The sequence below is a fragment of the Bison bison genome, unplaced genomic scaffold, assembly GCF_000754665.1.
Source record: "Bison bison bison isolate TAMUID 2011002044 unplaced genomic scaffold, Bison_UMD1.0 scf7180017860360, whole genome shotgun sequence".
Classification (NCBI taxonomy): domain Eukaryota; kingdom Metazoa; phylum Chordata; class Mammalia; order Artiodactyla; family Bovidae; genus Bison; species Bison bison.
In genome coordinates this window covers 453,370-470,437 of record NW_011490932.1, presented here as the reverse complement: position 1 = coordinate 470,437, position 17,068 = coordinate 453,370, and the positions used below count along the sequence as shown (strand labels likewise).

The 17,068-nt window shown below is 38.6% G+C and overlaps 2 protein-coding genes across 4 annotated transcripts in view; one reads left to right on the top strand and one right to left on the bottom strand.

The window, feature by feature from the left end:
• The window catches only part of DIS3 (DIS3 exosome endoribonuclease and 3'-5' exoribonuclease), a 25,094-nt gene extending 12,319 nt beyond the window's left edge, over nt 1-12,775 (bottom strand). The window contains exons 1-11 of one of the 2 annotated variants that reach the window (XM_010832038.1): nt 12,408-12,775; nt 12,062-12,128; nt 9,209-9,402; nt 8,711-8,784; nt 4,717-4,884; nt 3,828-3,992; nt 2,534-2,647; nt 2,273-2,410; nt 1,559-1,705; nt 1,064-1,180; nt 703-804 (exon numbers count right to left, since the gene is read on the bottom strand). In XM_010832038.1, the coding sequence (XP_010830340.1) occupies nt 703-804; nt 1,064-1,180; nt 1,559-1,705; nt 2,273-2,410; nt 2,534-2,647; nt 3,828-3,992; nt 4,717-4,884; nt 8,711-8,784; nt 9,209-9,402; nt 12,062-12,128; nt 12,408-12,639 (1,518 nt within the window). In that variant the 5' untranslated portion in view covers nt 12,640-12,775. Of the gene's footprint in view, nt 1-702; nt 805-1,063; nt 1,181-1,558; nt 1,706-2,272; nt 2,411-2,533; nt 2,648-3,827; nt 3,993-4,716; nt 4,885-8,710; nt 8,785-9,208; nt 9,403-11,642; nt 11,801-12,061; nt 12,129-12,407 lie in introns of both variants that reach the window. The other variant, XM_010832030.1, reaches the window with a different exon arrangement.
• A 142-nt stretch (nt 12,776-12,917) lies between these two features.
• The window catches only part of PIBF1 (progesterone immunomodulatory binding factor 1), a 231,558-nt gene continuing 227,407 nt past the window's right edge, over nt 12,918-17,068 (top strand). Inside the window, exons 1-2 of one of the 2 annotated variants that reach the window (XM_010831994.1) lie at nt 12,918-13,161; nt 14,271-14,570. In XM_010831994.1, coding sequence (XP_010830296.1) covers nt 14,319-14,570 — 252 coding nt within the window. In that variant the 5' untranslated portion in view covers nt 12,918-13,161; nt 14,271-14,318. Of the gene's footprint in view, nt 13,283-14,270; nt 14,571-17,068 lie in introns of both variants that reach the window. The other variant, XM_010831989.1, reaches the window with a different exon arrangement.

Below are 17,068 nucleotides of genomic sequence, written 5' to 3'. Positions count from 1 at the left end.
TTCTTTGGCCCATTTTTTGATTGGGTCATTTATTTTTCTGGAGTTGAGCTGTAGGAGTTGCTTGTATATTTTTGAGATTAGTTGTTTGTCAGTTGCTTCATTTGCTATTATTTTCTCCCATTCTGAAGGCTGTCTTTTCACCTTGCTAATATGATGGAGTATTACTCAGCCATTAAAAAGAATACATTTGAATCAGTTCTAATGAGGTGGATGAAACTGGAGCCTATTATACAGAGTGAAGTAAGCCAGAAGGAAAAACACCAATACAGTATACTAACGCATATATATGGAATTTAGAAAGATAGTAACAATAACCCTGTGTACGAGACAGCAAAAGAGACACTGATGTATAGAACAGTCTATGGACTCTGAGGGAGAGGGAGAGGGTGGGAAGATTTGGGAGAATAGCATTGAAACATGTAAAATATCATGTATGAAACGAGTCGCCAGTCCAGGTTCGATGCACGATACTGGATGCTTGGGGCTAGTGCACTGGGACGACCCAGAGGGATGGTATGGGGAGGGAGGAGGGAGGAGGGTTCAGGATGGGGAACACATGTATACCTGTGGTGGATTCATTTTGATATTTGGCAAAACTAATACAATTATGTAAAGTTTAAAAATAAAATTAAATTAAAAAAAAAAAAAAACAGATGACAGAAAAGATGTATCAAAATTCCACTTTAAATTTAACACATTTACCTTTTCACAAAGATATACAGTTGTTCCCCTTCTAGCTGACTCTTGATCCAAAGCATTTCCTGGCCTAATAAAATGGCTAACATCAGCAATATGAACACCAACCTTAAAAAGATAAAAAGGATGTCAACATGCTTAACTGGGTAAATGTACCAAAGGAATTCTAGTGAGAAGAAATTCAGCTAAAAGGAAAAGACAACGCCAGTCACAGTTACCATTTCAACTTTTTCATGCCCATGAGTCTCTGTAGCTACAACAGACTCTACCTGACATGAATAATTCACAAATCCTACAATGGGTCAAAAGAAAATTAATTCAAGACCAGAACTATTTTTGAATAGAATGTCATCATAATTACAAATACCTCCAAATTTCCATTTTCAAGTTCTCTACAATGGAGAGCATCGTCTATATCAGTACATCCTGGGGGGTCCACACTACAGACACACAGATGTCTCAGGTCTTCTCGGTTTTTCATGTCCTAAAAAATGCCATATTATTGAAAAATAAAAAACAATTTTGGTGGTACAGATGTAACACAGCTCTATAAAATCAACAATAATTATAATAAAAAGTAGCTTTATTTCTCAATGATAACAACACTTCATGATTTATAATTTGCGAACCCCTTGCCTTTGGAAAATGTGATATCAGCAGTGTCTGTCCCCTAGAAAAGTCTGTCTTTTAGAAAAGTAAATGATTTTCGTGATAACCTAAGCATTCTGTAGCAAACTAAATGCAAGGTAGGAGGGGGATAAGGTTTCTACATGGTTTTTAAAAGACACATACAGAAATCAAATAAAACTAGTAGCTCAGATACAGTAATTCATAAAGTCACTAGGAATTCTTTTCAACATACCTTCTCAGTGATGCTCCAGGGCATCTTTGGTAGAAAGCTAAGAACAGCCTGTGAAAAAGCCTGATGGGGAACATCATGCTCAAGTAACAAAACTTCTGTTTCAGTCTCTTTGTCTCCGACTTCACCTAAATTTTTAACAAAGTGTCCCTAAAACCAAAAAGTATTATAAGACCTGTGTATTTTACAGCTTTCTGTTTATTAACTTATATTTTATTATTACACTAAATGGTTGAACATTTTACATTACCACTTTAGTATTTCTAAATTTTCTCCACAATTCTTAAAAATGACCATTAGGTAAATTAAAGCTAAAAATGACAAGACTTCTCAAGTGATTTATGGTAGAGACTTTCTGAGAGTTCAGTTCTCACAAAACAAGGTCTCTGTTTAGTTCCTATTATCTCTCAAGTTTAAAAGTTGCTTCAAATATCCTAGCCTCAAAATTTGTTTACTAGAATCTACTTAGGTCTCAAACACTAATTTTGTAGTCAACGTCACCAAAAATTACTTGTTGGGAAGTCTGAGTAAAATTAACCAAGTGATTTACATTGGAATTTCCTAGGATTAATTTTCAGATTGGATGTACTACTTAATACTCCTAAATTTCAGCATGCATTTTATATAAAGACAGATTCTATTTTCAGTAAAAGAAGCAACTTTATTCCTAAAGTTTTAGTTAAATAGTCTAACATAAAATTATTACTTCAAGCTTACATTTGGATATCTGGAATTTCTCGGCCAACCATCAACAGCAACAATAATTCTCCGTCCTTCTAACGTAGAGGCCTGTCTGGTTTCTATCCGAATTCTAGGGATTCTCTTATCAGCAGGAGTAAAGAGATGTCTTCTTGACTAGAGAACATTAGGAAAAAAGAATTTACACTCAAAAGGCTGGGGATGGGGGCAAGGTGAGGGCTCTAAATTCTGTTCAATGTACATTACTTTCCATCACATAGCAACATGCTCCTTACTCACCTCCTTAATATCAGACTTGGAAAGCATGCCACAATATGGTCTCCAGTTCCTTTTTATTATCCCAACAACTCTACCTGTAGGCTTTAACATTTTTTCATTTACAGCAGTCTTAAGCTGAGATGTAAAAATAAAAGTAAAAACCTTCAGTTATCTGTCCTGTAAGGGTAATGAGACAATTTCCCTTCAAAATCAGAATACAGATACTAATACTTTTTCAGGCAGTAAATTATGACATAAAACTATGGAATTTTGATGCTTCAAGATTCTATGCTAGAGCATGCCAAACAAAACCACAAAAATAGTTCTATAATAAAGCACTACCAAAAAAAAAAAAAATCAAAAAGAGAAAACTGAATAAATATGTGAGAACCCAACTCTTCAGCTTTAATGTGAGGATTTACTGACACATACCGATGCACATGCTTATGCACAGGTCTGGTCATTAATAGGATTTTAGTAGTTTCCAGTAATGAGCACAGTGGTACTGATTAATTCATTTTAAAAAAAGAGATGTATCTTTAAATGCTTGTCTTATTCAAAATATAAACCCAAATAAATAATAGTTCTTACTAGAAATACCAAAAGAACCCTATGGTATTTCACCTCTAATACTCTCCTGTGGCCTGGACCTTGTAAAGATAATGTTATAGTAAGACTCCAAAGTAGTGATCATAATTCATATAAAGAGAAGAACTACTAATGTTCTGTGAATTCCAACTACTTGTATCATTCTCATAATTCTAAAATGGAAAAATACCTATCAGGTAGACTTTAGGTCATAAAAAACAACAGAAAGGATTCTCATCATAATAAACATGATAACAGAGAAGGAATTATTAAACAGACCTATTTTTAAGGGCCTAGAAGTACATCTATTATGCTGAGGGGATTTTAAACATTGCATAAAAGCATTTTGGAAAATTTTAAATCTGTAAAAGAAAAAAAAAAAAGAAAATTTTATTTACTTAAACCTAATTCAGCTAGATCATATACCTGAATGTCAGAGTTCAAGTTTCATACTCAAGTCTTTTTGTACTTTGTATTTCAACCTGTTTATTTGAGCAAAGTAAGACACTAATTTAAAAGACTAAGTTAGAGGAAAAGAAATCAACTATGTATATGACATACATTAAACCTATAGAACTATAATTTTATTCCATAAATCTGAAAGCAATGAAACTTGTTTCATTGAACTGTCTCCAAAACTGTTTCATTTAATTTTCTCCAAAGCTAATACATTAACAAATTAATCAAAGCTACACAGACAAAAAATAAAACCTGTTTGGTTTCATACAATGCGTTCTCTCTCCTCTTCTTTCTCTATATCATCTTCATTTTGACCTTCATCTTGTAAAACCACAGAAGATGGTGCTACCCACTGATGCTTGGGAAGAAGCTCCACAGCCACAATATCTTCATGAATAGCTCGGTTTAAATTTTTAAGTCCTTGTAAGAGTATCTGTGTGAATAGCAAAGAACACATGCCCAGATATTTTCAAAGGCAGTATAATAATGGGAAGGTTGCCCTAAAGAAGTTGAGATATATTCTGATGTTTCTATGCTTCTATTTCCCTTCCTTTATATTTTCTCTTCCTTCATAGTGTCCCTTTCCTCTGCCCTCTAAATTTCTCAGTATCAAATAGAAAAAACAATGTCAGAAAATACAAGTTGTGTTCATGTGTTCCACATAACTCTTACATTAATACCAGAATTTTTAATCTCTCTAAATCTCAGGGTCCTGATTGGTAAAACAAAAGAATGCCTACTTTTATAGGCAGAGTTGAAAATTAAATGAAATGCAGCTTTCAAAGCACTAAGACAAGTACTTGGCAAATAGCACCCCAAAATGACTGCTGTTTGCTTTAAAGTGTGGGAAGCCCTCTGGAGCAATTATACATTAGGTAAAATAGTATTTCCCATAATAGATCATAATGCAGAAAACAGATGCACTATAGTGGGGTTTGTTTTTGATTGATTATATTTGTATTCTCTTAAAAGGGGTCAATAAGCAGTTTCCTGAAAAAAAGATTAATTCTATCATCTGTGACCTCTCACATAACTTACTTTAAGCTCACAAAGTAGGAGGATAAAGCAAATTTAAATTCTTGTACAAAAATCTGAAACACTTATGAAAGAAAAAAATGAACAGAAAATATTTGAAACGAATTCATGTACACACTTGCCTCTTTATTCTCTTCGTCATCGCTATGGACCCATACTGTAGCTTCTAAGTAATTTTCCCTGCTGGCTCGAAATGTCCCTTGAAGGTATGTGCCAGATTTGATGCCCTGTTGTAGCTTACTTAACGGAAGATGCTCTGAAAATATTGTTTTTCCACTTTCTATTTCATTCTGTGAAATAAGCAAACCAAGAGATATAGTTAGTATGTGAGTCTTTGGTATGCTCCATATACAACTATTATCACTATCAGGTATTATTTAAAACAACCATCCACGTTACAGTATATACAACTCATGAATTTCAAAGAACATAGCACAGTAAGAAAAAAAATGCTTTTAATTCTTAAGACAACATACACAAACATTTCCACTTCATTACATTTTGGTATCAGCCGAAGAAAAAACTCTATGTACCCCTCCAACCCCATCCAGGCCTCCTCAAATAAAGGTGTGTAGCTATGTGATCAAGTGAGCGGGCAGGAGTATATAAAGGGTAACAGGAACCCTCAAATGTATGAGAAGACTGTGGTTCCTGAAAGCACAAGAAAAGCTACTTTTAGATTATTTTAAACAGCTAAGGCCGTTAGACAGAGGTAGACTGGGGCCTGCTGCAGATCCACCGCAATTCCTGCCAGGATCCTCCGAGACCTTCAACATCCAACAGCCTAACTGCTTGGCTCCTTTAGACTTCTACACTTCCTAAATTTCCCATCTGCTAAGGAGACCACTTTATACCTTCTCTTCTGCCTAACTCTCCAAGTCCCTTGTCTTCCTTCTTCACTCTCAGATAAGGGACCTCCACTTCCACAATGAGAACCAGAAGTAATGAGTCGAGACTCGCTTTATCTCTCCATGCTGAATCTGCTCACCTATGAGCATCTATCCACCACTTCCTCTCCTCTACTCAAGAACTTTGTTCTTCTCTCTCTGAAATCAAATTTTCCCCTGTACTACAACATCCTCACCATCATATAAACATGACCTATTAAAAATAAATACGGATCTATTAAACCTACCATGAACATGACCTATTAAACAGATTAATGATATGGCCTATTAAAATAATTAACTAATTAACTAATTGTACCCTCACAGCCCCATCTATCACCAAATCCTAAAATCAACAAAATATTTATATCAATGAAATACACACAACATCTGACTTCTCACTACCTCAACTTCTGCTACCATGATCCAATTTTCTGTCTTGTCTCCCAGGGATACTAAAATATCCATCTAAGTGGAGGCCCCTGCTTCTAACCTATTCTCCTTGGATCAGGGAAATAGGTATATTATTCTGCTCAATAGCTGTCCAGTGCTCATGGATTAAAATCCAATTTTTCTCCATGACTTACTACATCCTTACACGATCTGGTCCCTGCCTACATTTCTGACTTCATTCCTAACATTTTTCTCCCTTGCTCACATCATCCCATCCACACTTTTAGGGATTTCTCGATCTTGCCAACTTATTCTAACCTCAGAGCCTTTTAACTTGCTATTCCTTCCACATGAAATGATCTTCCCCTAGTCATTAACTCCTTTAACATACAACATAGCTAAAATGTCTCTGTCTCAAAGGAATTTGCTTTAACATCCTTCCCATCTCAACTCAGATACAATTTTATCAGGAAGCCTTGACATTCCAAATCTGGGTTAGATGCCTTGGCTAAGTATGGTTAGCTCTCCTATCATGCTTGTTCTGAAAACACAAATGTGTTCCAATGCAATTGGTAAATTAGAAAACTACCAGGTGAGAGCAGAAAACTGCATCCAGCTGAACCAAGCTGAATCCACAAACATCCACACACACACACACACGCCTCAAACACCTACTGGTTACTTCAGATCACCATGTTTTATTAGCCACACCACCTACATTTGGTGTAACAACTTTTTGTTCAAATCGAGACAACCCTCTTTCCACTGCATCATGAAGTTTTCTGCGTGTGTCCCTAATCACATTTTCCCTTAAGCTCTGTGAAAGTGGAAGTGAAAATGAAGTCACTCAGTCGTGTCCGACTCTTTGCAAACCCATGGGCTGTAGCCCACCAGGCTCCTCAGTCCATGGGATTTTCCAGGCAAGAGTACTGGAGTGGGTTGCTATTTCCTTCTCCAGGGGATCTTCCCGACCCAGGGATCAAACCTGGGTCTCCTGCTTACAGGCAGATGCTTTACCGTCTGAGCCACCAGGGAAGCCCAAGCTCTGCAGTTTTCATTATATAAAATTTTACATGGCACAGTGACTTTGGGGAACACACACACGTACTATAATAGAACTGACTGCAGTTTCACTATATTCTACATTTACTCTACTCTATCATGCTATGCTGTCACTTCAGTCGTGTCCGACTCTGTGTGACCCCATAGACGGCAGCCCACCAGGCTCCCCCTTCCCTGGGATTCTCCAGGCAAGAACACTGGAGTGGGTTGCCATTTCCTTCTCCAATGCATGAAAGTGAAAAGTGAAAGGGAAGTCGCTCAGTCGTGTCCGACTCTTCTCGACCCCATGGACTGAAGCCCACCAGACTCCTCCGTCCATGGGATTTTCCAGGCAAGAGTACTGGAGTGGGGTGCCACTGCCTTCTCCGCTACTCTATCATAGTACATAGTCAAATACTGTGAATTATCAATGTTGGATTACTTCCTGTTTCTTCATTTAGACCTATCCACTTCATTTAGTGCTATCCAAATCAACTCTGTGTTAAAGGAAGTGTTCCTGTGATCTCCAATATGGTAGCCAGTAGGCACAAAGGGCTCTTGAACACTTGAAAGGTGAACAACACAACTGGGAAACTGAACTGTAAACTGAATTAAATTTAAACAGCTGCATGTAACTAGTGCATATATATTAGGATAATCCTATTACCTGTATTCTAAAAATAAAGTCCAGCTTTTGTTTTTTCACTTCTATTTAGTTTTGTGAAGTAGCTGGTTGAAAACAGGCACAGAAAAAAACACTGTAAAGCTTGGATGCACATATAATATACTATTATATAAAACCTAATAGTATCTACCATTTACATTTACCATAATTATGTGTCAGGCACTGAGATAAGAATTTTATTAACACTACTATTACCTGAGCAAACTCTGGAAGATAGTGAAGGACAGAGGAGCCTAAGGTGCTGTAGTCCATGGAGTCTCAAAGAGTTGGACACGACTTATCGACTGAACATTATCACCATCTGACCCTAACAATGCTATGACATTGTTATTGCCAAACACACTTCACATTCAAAGAAACAAGGTTAAGGATTCCCTCTCACATCCACTACTGCAGTGACCCTCTATTGGTGCCTCTGCCTCTAAACTTGCTGAGATACAATGTATCATTTTATAAATGGAGGTTAGAGTGGTTTTCCAAATAAGTAACATTTCTGACTGTTCTCCATTCCTCCTAGCCACACTCTCATCAACCTTTCATGTTTTCAGCCTAAGAGTGTAAGATAGGGAGCCCAGAATCCTAGTGCTAACTTCTCTTAGTAGCAGCCCTTTAGGGAGACTTTTATATGATAGTTTAAAAATTACTAACAGAATAAATTCCTGAGTCCTCACTATCTGGCCCCTTCCCTTCCTGTCCTACTTCTTATGAGCCCTCCCTCCTCCTATGGAATTAACACTGCAGCTGGATACTCTCTCTCCAGTGCCCACCACTTGTTTGTTTGTCAAATATCTACTCCTTATCACAAGCCAGCCATGAATTCCTTCACTGATTAATCACACAAATAGTGCCACCTTGTGCCAGGCCCTACTTGGGCTGCTGAGGATGTATCAGTGAACATTGGCATTGTAGAAGTCAAGACTTTGGGGATGGCATTTTGATCAAAAGCCTAATGCAGCCATTCGTGTTGTTTATCACCCAACTCCTATTTCAATTCCAGCTTGCCCACTGATAGTCCAATTTCTAAATCTGGTAATTACAAGCTTAACATCCCAAAGTGGCTATGTTAATCTTTCACTTCTCAAAAACAAAACAAAGCAAACTCAAACATACCCCTTCTTCAGACAAGCAAGCAAGACGATCTATGAGTTCAGGGTTAGCAGTTAGGCTTTTTATATATTCTTCACCTGAAAAATAAGTTTTTTGTTCTTGATAAATTTAAATGTGCTTTTTATCCCCCCTTAGATTCAGAAGAACATGCTTTATCTTATTTGTGACAGTACACATGTCAAATTTTTGGGGGGCGGGGGAGGGACCCTCTCTGTTGAGGTAGTCAAGCCCAAGACGCAGTGGATCAAGTGTGTCTATAACTTTTATTGCTAAGCCCATTCCAAATGTTGACAGGGAAATTAACAGCCACTGGTGGCACAACTCGCTTAGCTTAGCAATGTTGAAAAATAAAAAAAAATACAAAAATATCACATTAAGCTATATACGACCATGAAAATACCAAACAGTCAAAAACAGTCAAATGAACATCTGACCATGGGCCTGATGATAATTTTTGCATGCATTTACAAACATGAACAGTCTGGTTACATGGAGACTTACAAGTGAACGCTGGTATCCCTTCTTCTATGGCTTTCTCTTTGTTTTTCCTGTCATTGGTTATGAAGATAACTTGCAGCCGATTCTCTGCTGACATATTCTTCAAATGTTCATTGTACCATTTTGCAGCTACTCGGATGGCTCTATCATTCCTGTCATTAGAATTTTCTCCCTGTAATTGTTCTACGTAAGTTTCTCTAAGTGTAATGAAAAGGGGAAAAGAGAAAGATAAGAAATGGAAATCAACAGAATCAAGCACACGTAAAAAGTCTTTGGACATAAATGCTTAATGATCACTGAACTTAAAAATCAATAGTATATCTTTTCCCCTGAATGTATTCACATTTATACCTCACAGAGGAAATAAATACGATCCTTCTAGTGATGTTTTTAAGACAACAATTTCCTTGGAAAGAAGAAAATCATATTATTAATGGAATAATAAAAGGGCTAAAATAAATTCATCTCACCAAAAGAAAAAATCAAGATCAGAATTTATACTATAGGTTGGGACATTAAAAAAAAAGTAACAGTTTGTTGAAAAAAAAAAAAAAACTATACTAATATTTTACAGGTCTGATAATGAGATTTCATTCAAACTGTAGATTAACAGAAATTCCTAAAAGTTACCAATTGTATGATTAGATAACTTGTGATCATATGATTAATGCAGTTATTAAATACATGATGCCTGTAAATTATCTACGATAAACTCACAATACATGACAAGGGCCATCAAGAGAATGAAAGACAAGACCCAGATATGACTGCATATTCCTTCTAAGTCTACCAACTCTGAGCTATCAAATGTCAGTATACTTATTTCTTTAAATCTGTCTTCAAAGCCAAATTTAAGAACAACTACAAAATTCAGCACAATAACTTCTACCTACTTCTTAAAGGTTAAAGACTCAATTTCAGAGTTTTACACTTAATATAAATAAACCTGCTTTAATATACACACACCTGTTAATGCTTTTAGAATTATCAAAGACACGGTCATAAATTTCTGAATTGGTTTTAGCATGCCTGAGTGTCCTAATTCTTCCTGTCAACCCCAGTACTGCTAAGCTCTATTCACTACACTTAAGCCAACAGAAGTGTTAACTCTGGATTAAAAATCTGATGGTCATGCTCCACAGAAACTAGGTCTCTGAGTGCTGAAAACCAGTGAAGTTCCTGTTTTTGGATTTTAAGGAGGAGATAGAAATAGTAAGTCTTGAAGTGCTTAACTGATATTCTTTACATAAATAATATTTAAGTGTGAGATATAAGAATAAGGAAGAGAAATTTGAGATATTAAATATTTTTAAAGTTGTATATGCCCATGGGATTTCATTATCCAATCCACTGTCTAACCCAGCAGTTCTCAGTATCTGGGGTGATACTGCCCCTGATATCCTCCCCACTGGAGGACATTTCACAACATCTGAAGACATTCTGGGTTGTTACAGCTCAGGGGATTTGGTGGGGCGGGGCGGGAGGGGGGTTTGCTACTGACATCTAGAGAGTATAGGCCAGGAATGCTGCTAATCACCCTGCGGTGCTTCACACAGCCTTTCCATAACAAAGAATTACCCAGTCCAATATGTCAATAATGGCAACGTTGAGAAATCCTGATTAATAAAAGTAAATTCGATTCATTATAAATTATTTATGTAATACAAGAAATGCACGCTCAGTCCGTCAGTCGTGTCTGACTCTTTGCAACCCCGTGGACTAGCCTGCCAAGTTCCTCTGTTCATGGGATTTTTCAGGCAAAATACTGGAGCAGGTTGTCATTTCCTCCTCCAAGGGATCTTCCCAACCCACGAATGGAACTCACATCTCCTGCATTGGCAGGCGGATTCTTGACCACTGACCCACCCAGGAAGCCCAATGTAATAAATAGACAATACCATATTTTCTAAGATCACACATTAAGTTGAAACAAACATCTTAAACCTGAAACGAATTATATTTCTTAACCTTACTGTCTTCAATGTGATCAGTTATAAGGTATTAGTGTAACTTTTAAGAGCGCATTAAGAATATACCTGCTTTATATTTTTAAAGCTCTCCTTCACAAACTCCTATATTTAATTAACTTATGTTGGTTATTCATATAATATGGTATATCAGAAACCTAGGCAAATCTCATCTTCCAAAATCTTACTGCTCAACTCATGCTAAAACCAATTCAAAATATAAACATTTTGGAAATTAAAGGACCTACCACGTTCTAGGAACCAGGAGACTTTGGTTCTGGCTTTGACCCAATCAATGCCTATGTGACTTTAGCAAGGTCTGTAAACTGTGTAAGAATCAAACACTACTCCCAGAAGTATGAAACTTAACAGTGTATCTTCCAACAATGTCACAGATGACAGCCAGGAACTTTCACCCCCCAATTTAGCTAATTCTAGTTTTTTGATAACTGAGGTAATTTCCCCCCTACCTATGGTGCTCATTAGTAAATGTGTAGAAATGCTTCTCCTGGTTATTAGTCATATCTCGGATTCGTTTGTATACCGGAGCACTCCTATTTCTCACTTCTTGGAGAACTGTCTGTAGCACGATGACATTCCTGATGGCAGGGTCCTCAAGGACATCAATCTTTTAAGTAAATAAATAAATGGTTATTTTTTCCCATGTTCATTCATAAATTGCTTCTGTTGAACCTAAAACTCTGCCGGTTTTTTTTTTTTTTTTTCAATACTACCTGTACATTAAACTAAGGAGCTATTTTGCAACAGAAAACCCTTCAGGTCGATTAAAGAAGAACACGTGTAAACAAACTAGTTACAAAGCTTTGTAGAATGAGTCATTAATAAAGAAATACGTTGGCCCACATGGTTTTCGCTCGTAGGCACTTACAAGCTGCCTGAGGGTCGCAGGCAGGAGGCCACAGAAGCCCAGGTCCCCAGCCTCCAGACATTAAAATCTAAGGCAGAAGAGACAGCAGGAGTTAGAAAGTTGACGTATCTAAAATTCTTATAACTCCAAGAACTCAAAAAAGTAAAGACTGAAAAAAACAAAAACAAAAACAAAACAGTACAAGGAAAAAGAACCTTGGCCTGGGGGCAGGAGGCATGGGTCCCGGTGGGGTTGCCTCTCCCTGAGTACGTAATGCTGCCCAAGACGCTCCTCCTAGGGTCTCAGTGTCCCTGTCTCCCTTTCTCCTGGTGGGACAGCGGTGCTGCGGCTCCGCCCGCCTACTGGCGCACCTGGTGGAGTAGCACGTTGGTGTCCGGCAGCAAGTAGTGTGGCTGCGGACAGAGGCTGCTGGCCCGGTCCAGGGGTTGCAGCTCGAGGACAGGTCCCTCGTGCGCTCCGTCGCACGCCGCGCACCCCGACGCACCGCAGCCTATGTCATCCCGCAGGTAGTGCTCGCGCACAATCTTCATCACGCCACCCGCCCGCGTCTTTTTCAAGAAAGTCTTGGACTTGAGCATCTCGCCTCCCTGCTCGGAATCCCGACCCGCTTTAGTGCTCTTCCGGCGGAAAGTGTCACGCTCGGAGCCCTGTTGCACAACCACACTTTAACCAGAAGTTCGCTCCTTCCTCCTCCAGGATATTAGTGAACCCCGCTCGCGGAAAAACTTCGAGACTATCGTTGGCTGGCCTTCTAAGGGCTGTGAGGATTGGGCGAAAGCGGGCAGATGGGCGGAGCCCAGAGCCATTTCCGTCCACGAAATGGGCGAGGCCACCTCTGGACTCCAGCTCCCAGCATTCATTGCTTCCAGAGCCTGGATGGACCCTGGAGCGCTGAGTTCCGGCAGCGTGGGCTTCAGCCCGGAATCTGTTTCCTCTGTCCTCCCGGCGCGGAAATGGTTGTCTTGGTTACCGGTGCTAACCGTCTCCCACCTGTGATTCCTTCTTGAGGGGCTGCAACCCGAGCTGCCCTCTGGAGACACTTCAGCTCCTCTAGAGGCAACTGCTCGAGTCGTCAACGTGGAGTAATTGAAGCTTTCCAGGTAGCTCGAGGCTACTCCGTTTTCGCACTGGTGTAGGACTCCTCTGATGCTGCCAAATACGGGTTTTATCCTTCACGCAACACGTGTGGGCAGTGCCAGTCCCTCACCCTTTGTAATCCAGGTGATGTTACCTGTCTTTGATTCGCATTTCCTTACCTACCCCTGTCCCTTTAAAAATGAGGGAAGCCGATCCACCCAGAGTTCTCATGATTCTCCTATACACATTTTTCCTAATCCTTAAGTTAAAAAAAAAAACACCCAAAACTAGTATCTTCAGTACCATAAGTAATTTATTATATTGTGCAGAATTAAAAGAAGGTAGTTGCTGAAATTTGTGTGAAAGGGTAGAGTTTTAGACTGAGGAATTTTTCTATTACCATCTTGTTTAATTTTGCTATCTGCAAGTCTATAAAAATGTGTTTTATCTCAGCTTCCCGTTTTCAAAAAACTTCAGTGATGCAGCATTACCTGTAGAATAAATTTAGAACATACTGAAATATTCAAGGACTTCCACAGTCTTGATTATGCATAAAAGACTACCCTTCTGTGTATTTCTGTGTGTGGGTGGCGGGGAGGTGAGGAGTCACTACTCACTTTCACATAGGCTTGGCCCAGCCTGACTACCGTTATCTCCTGAGGTTGTTTTACAGTTTCATCACCTTTATACCTTCATACCTGCATGCTTTTCATTTTTTATTACTCCTCTCCAAATCCTTCAAGATTCTAAATCCTCCCTCTGTATAACTTTTCCCTGACCAGCTCAGAAGTAACTTCTTTATCTTATAACATGTGTTACTTTAATGAGTAGCATTCTTGGATACTAGCGATTTAAGTCTTTATTGTTTATCTCTTTATTTACACCCAAGTAAGAGACCTGCCCCTAGGAACTGAGTTTTTACTTATCAAAAGTGTGGGTTCATAATAGGATTTAATGAGTTTGATTTAATATGTTTGATTTGAGCAGTAATTTACCAATCTGTCTTAGACTTGGGGGTCCTCCCATTTGTCTAATAATTTCTTAGGGAATCCTTAGTATATCTTTGATAAACTTTCTGCTTTCCACAAAGAATGTTTGAATATATTTAAATCAATATTTTTTTAATCTACAGGAAATTGAAATAGAATTGGAAACGAAAAGTGACCCGTAATAATTTAAAATGTCTCGAAAAGTTAGCAAGGCATCAAAAAAAATGAACATCTCTAGCTCCCTGGAATCTGAAGATATTAGTTTAGAAACAACAATTCCTACAGACGATATTTCCTCATCAGAAGAGCAGGATGGCAAAATCAAAATCACCAGGCAGCTAATTGAACGGAAAGAACTGCTTCATAATATTCAGTTACTGAAAATAGAGCTATCACAGAAAAATATGATGATCGATAATTTGAAGGTTGATTATCTTACAAAGGTAAGATCATATGTAACTTTTGTTATCTGTGTGCTTTGTTGTCTTCAAACTGCAGATAAATAAGAATTAAACTTATGAATGTATAATCTGAACTTGATACTTTTAACATTTTGAGAAAATAATTATTGGTGTTTTTTTTCTAGCCAAGTTGTTTTTCTGCTTCACTGAGAATTAGCTCTGATATGACTAGCTGGGTAGGAAGAATCAAGATTATTATTACATTATTGAATCTGTTTAATCCTCTACCATGGAGATTTGATTTCTTTTATACCCTGCTATTTGATAGTTCCTGTGTCATAGTACCAAGTATAACAAATTCAGTTACCATAGCTTTAATAAGTTATCTGCCAAATAAGAAGGAATGCCTCAGTCCTTGTATTTCTGCTTTTTGTGGTTTTTTTTATAGTTAGAGTATTTTATGTAAGACCTGGTAAAGTTGGCACTTGTGATAAAAAAATTTACAGTGATTTTAGAAAGATAGGAGACACTTCTTAAGTCTTACTACTCTGTCTTCTGAGAAAGTCTTCTCTTTCTGCAGAGAAGAGATACAGAAGATGGTAAACCCTCCATCTTTGCTCTTGACTTCCAGCTCTACCTATCTCCTCCCCTCCCATTTGGTTTCAGTTATGTCTTATCTTTTCTCTGTTAAGTCAGTCTTGGTAGTTCTTGTATAGGGATCATGCTCCTAGAAAAATTTCTTGGCCACACGTCTCTAGGAAAATGAAATGTCCTAAACCCCAAGGTCTTGATGATGTAAAGAAATCGTTTAGGTACATTTTTAAAAAACATTAATAGTTAATGTTTACTGAGTGCCTATTCTGTGCCAGACTCTGTTCTGTGAGCTTTTCATGTGTTATCTCATTTGAGCCATACAACTGTTTGAGGTACAGGTGCTTTTAGAGCATCTTCTCTGACCCCATCAAATTAAATGAACCAACAGAATAAGTTAGATGGATATTTTGTGAACTACACAGTAAGTATTAGTTATTGTTGTGGTTATTGACTAAAATAATATTCTCATTGTGTTCACCCTGTTTATTTTCTGTGCCTTTTATACACGTTCATAGGATTACTTGCCTTGTTTGTTGGGTATTTGTCTCTGTTAATAGAGTGTAAGGTTCCTGAGCACAGGAACAGGGGACATCTTTGTAGTCCCTGTTAGCTTCAATGCTTAGAACTGTCTCTGGCACCTAGCATATGTTCGGCTGTTTCTTATATGAGTAACTGAACCCCATTTGCTCTTGAAAAAATGGAACCACAACTGGTTAATAGCTTACCAAAGCCATTCACATAGAAGTGGTGGAGCCAGGTGGGATTAACACCAGGAAGGCTAAAGCCTGTATTCCATCCAAGTGAGTCTCCTAAGACTTCCTTTTAGGTTCTCTGTGGTGTCACCTACAAAGACTAGGTCACTTGATATTTTCTCAGTGTATCCAGTGGTTTCCCATTTCTTTTCCTTGAGTCATATTTTTACTCCTCAAATGGATTCCCATGGCGATACTGGCTTGTGTATCTCTACCCTTAAGATCTCCTTCACTGGACTCACTGAAGAACGCCAAGGTAGGTCTCCATTCTTTGACCCAGGCAGTCAATAAATAATCTGTTTTTTAAAATACTGATTTATTTTTTGGTAGTGCTGGGTGTCTCTTGCTGTGTACGAGTCGGGGGCCACTCTCTAGTTGTGGTGCGAGGACTTCTCACTGCAGTGGCTTCTCGTAGCAGAGCGCAGACTCTGGGGTGCGTAGGCGTCAGTAGTGTGGCCAGGGGGCTGGCTCACTAATTGTGGCACATGAGCTCAGTTGCCCGATTGCATGTGGGATCTTCATAGACCAGGGATCAAACTGCTGTCCTTTGCTTTACAAAAAGGATTCTTAACTACTGGACTACCAGGGAAGCAAGCCCTAAGTATTCAATTAAATGCCAACTGTATACCACATTCAAAATTACATTTTGTTTGGCTACTTTTTAAATTGCTCCTTTTCAACTTGCCTTGTGCTCAGTTGTCAATGGTTTCTCTTTTTAAAGTGTAATGTTTACATTCAGTTCAGTTCAGTCGCTCAGTCGTGTCTGACTCTTTGCAACCCCGTGAATCGCAGCATGCCAGGCTTCCCTGTCCATCACCAACTCCCGGAGTTCACTCAGACTCACATCCATCGAGTCAGTGATGCCATCCAGCCATCTCATCCTCTGTCATCCCCTTTTCCTCCTGCCCCCAATCCCTCCCAGCATCAGAGTCTTTTCCAGTGAGTCATCTCTTCCCATGAGGTGGCCAAAGTACTGGAGTTTCAGCTTTAGCATCATTCCTTCCAAAGAAATCCCAGGGCTAATCTCCTTCAGAATGGACTGGTTGGATCTCTTTGCAGTCCAAGAGACTCTCAAGAGTCTTCTTCAACACCACAGTTCAAAAGCATCAATTCTTCCGCGCTCAGCTTTCTTCACAGTCCAACTCTCGCATCCATACATGACCACAGGAAAAACCACAGCCTTGACTAGACGAA